Genomic DNA, 2,723 nt, shown 5'->3' on the forward strand with positions numbered 1-2,723 from the left:
CTGCTGCTGCTGCTGCTGCTGCTGCTGCTGCTGCTGCTGCTGCTGCTGCTGCTGCTGCAGACAAGCAAATGCGCCCTGTGCTGCAGCTGGCAGAAAGCGGCGACTACCAACTAGCATGCAAAGAGTACTACACACAGACACACACTGGAAGCTCAGGTACCTGCTGCTGCTGCTGCTGCTTCTGCTGCTGCTGCTGCTTCTGCTGCTGCTGCTGCTGCTGCTGCTGCCATTACTCCTCCTGGTGCTGCGGTGGTTGCTTTTGCTGTGCTCCTGTTGCTTGTCCCGCTGCTGTTTAACAGCTGCTGCTGCTGCTGCTCGTGCAACTGTTGCTGCTGCTGCTGCTCGTGCTGCTGCAGGTGACGACGTGGGGAACCACCCGAATGCATTCTTTGCTGCTTCGCGCCGCTACTTCGCAGCAGCAGCAGGGGCTGCTGCTGCTGCTGCTGCTAAAGGGCAGCAGCCTGCTGCAGCAGCAGCAGAAGCAGCCTCGCAAGACAGTGACATGCCCCCGTAAATCCCGTAGCCTGGCCCCTCCTGCAGCAGCTGCTGTCGCTGCTGCTATTGCAGCTGCTGTTGCTGCTGCTGTTGCAGCTGCGGCCGCAGCAACAGCAGCTGCAGCAGTGAGTCCAGCAGCTGCAATTGCAGTGACTGCAGGTACTACAACAAGAGTGGCAGCAGCAGCTGCTGCAGCAAACAGCAGCAGCAAAATCTCTCCTTGCTGGTTCGCAGCCTAAACTGCAGCGGCAGCAGCAGCAGCAGCAGCAAACCTCGCAGTGCTTTGGTGGCTAGCTAGGCCAGAGGCAGCTAGCTAGCTGCGGAGCCAGGCAGCTAGCTATAAATCTACTTAAAAAGAGCAGGCACAATGTTCGATCACTGACAACGCAGCTAGCCGAAGCAAGCAGCTAGCTAGCTAGCTAGCCAGCTAGCTAGCCAGCTAGCTAGCTAGCTAGCTGGCTAGCCAGCTGGGACCCCTCACTGGGGTCACTAGGCCTGCGGCTACAGCTGCAGCAAGTTCCGGCGGGGCCCACCGCCAAACGAAACATTCAGCTGGCTAGCTAGCTAGCTAGCTAGCTAGCCAGCCCAGTAGCCAGCTAGCTAGCCAGCTAGCTAGCTAGCCAGCTGACTGGTGACGAGCAGACTGGGGCAGCAAATTGTTTTTCACGAAACAAACGAAGAGGCAGTGGCGGCAGATGGCCCTCATCTCCCAGCTAGCTAGCTAGCTAGCTAGCTAGCTAGCTAGTTAGCTAGCTAGGGAGAGGAGTGGCTGGCCAGCTAGCTAGCTAGCTAGCTAGCGAGAGATGAAACTCGCCGGCTAGCTAGCTAGCTAGCAGAAGAAGTGGCTGGCTAGCTCCGCTAGCTGGCTAGCTGGCTAGCTACAAAAGTCACTAGCTTGACAGCTAGTTAGCCAGCTAGCTAGCTAGGAGACAGCCAGCTAGCTAGCCAGCTAGCTAGCTAGCTAGCTAGCTAGTAATGAATGAACTTGCGGCTCTTCTCGTCAGCAGCTACTAAGGGGGGCCCCACACCCCCCAGTCTGTAGCCCGCCTTGATTCGGTCTCCAGCTTTCTGCAGCCAAACCCTAAACCCTAAACCCTAAACCCTAAACCCTGGCTGAAGGGTAAGTAAGAGCTAGGGCTGCGAGGGTTTAGGGCTTAGGGCTAGGGTTCGCAATTAGGGTTTAGCGATGAGCGACTGGGTTGGGAATTAGGGTTTAGAGCGCGGGGATGAGGGACAGCGAGGGCTTAGGGTTTAGCGCTGGGGCGTGAAGTTAGGGTTTCGGGTTTAGGGTTTAGGGTTTAGGGTTTACAACGGAGAACTCAAAGTCCTTTGGCGCCTCAAACACCAAGACAATTGTGCTGCCGAGGCGAAACTCTCCTACGTGGGACCCCACGTCGAAGTGCAAGGGTTTGTCTGCAAACAAATTAGGGTTTAGGGTTTAGGGTTTAGGGTTTGGGGGGTGGGATTTGGGGCTGGGGCCCGGCCGCCGCTGGAAGGCCTTCAGCTCTGGATTGCACTCTGACGAGCGCTCTGGCTGCAAGCGTTTAGGGTTTAGGGTTTGGGGCTACGGAGTGGCCACCTGCAAGGGTTTAGGGTTTAGGGTTTAGGGTTTGCCTCTGTATGTTCGGATGTCCACGTCTCCTCCCAAGTGCCTCAGCACCACGCGGTCCTGGTTCGTCCTCAAGTCCTAAAAAGAAACCCTAAACCCTAAACCCTAAACCCTAAACCCTAGATCGCACTGGCTCCGCAGAAGCCAGTGACGGCGAGTGAGGACTTGAGAAGGGTTCAGCGCTGAGGGTTTGCATTTTTGCTAGGGTTAGGGTTAAACACTTTGCTAGGGTTTAGGGTTTACAGGCTCTCTATCGAGAAGATATCCCACAGTGCAAGCAACAACAGCAGCAATATGAAGGCGCTAGGGATAGGGTTAGGGTTAGGGTTTAGGGTTTAGGGTTTAGGGTTTAGGGTTTACAGGTTCTCTATCGAGGCGAATATCTCCCACATTGCAAGCAGCAACAGCAGCAATGTGAAGATCCCCTCCTTTCCAGCAGCCGCTGAGGACAACTCTTTCTTGAACGCTAAATATATCCTGCACAAAACCCTAAACCCTAAACCCTAAACCCTAAACCCTAGGCCCCGGCGCCCGCGCCCGCGCCCTCGCCCTGAAAGCCCTAAACCCTAAACCCTAAACCCTCGCTGCCACCGCCCCGGCCGGCCGCGCGCGCGCGCCG

General features: G+C 56.4%; 2 protein-coding genes across 2 annotated transcripts; both read right to left on the reverse strand.

The window, feature by feature from the left end:
- Window positions 1-152: 152 nt before the first annotated feature.
- ETH_00039805 (uncharacterized protein) lies at window positions 153-386 on the reverse strand (the record flags this gene model as incomplete). Its single annotated transcript, XM_013380075.1, has 1 exon — window positions 153-386. One exon carries the CDS (start codon window positions 384-386, stop codon window positions 153-155), a length of 234 nt encoding a protein of 77 aa, XP_013235529.1.
- A 1,078-nt stretch (window positions 387-1,464) lies between these two features.
- ETH_00039810 (uncharacterized protein) lies at window positions 1,465-2,581 on the reverse strand (the record flags this gene model as incomplete). The annotated part of the gene is made up of 4 exons (XM_013380076.1): window positions 1,465-1,563; window positions 1,805-1,908; window positions 2,110-2,182; window positions 2,465-2,581. Coding segments are annotated over 4 exons (393 nt in total), but the record flags the coding sequence as incomplete, so codon positions are not given.
- Between the last annotated feature and the right edge of the window lie 142 nt (window positions 2,582-2,723).

Source organism: Eimeria tenella, genomic scaffold, assembly GCF_000499545.2.
Source record: "Eimeria tenella Houghton genomic scaffold, Eth_scaff4407, whole genome shotgun sequence".
Taxonomy (NCBI): domain Eukaryota; phylum Apicomplexa; class Conoidasida; order Eucoccidiorida; family Eimeriidae; genus Eimeria; species Eimeria tenella.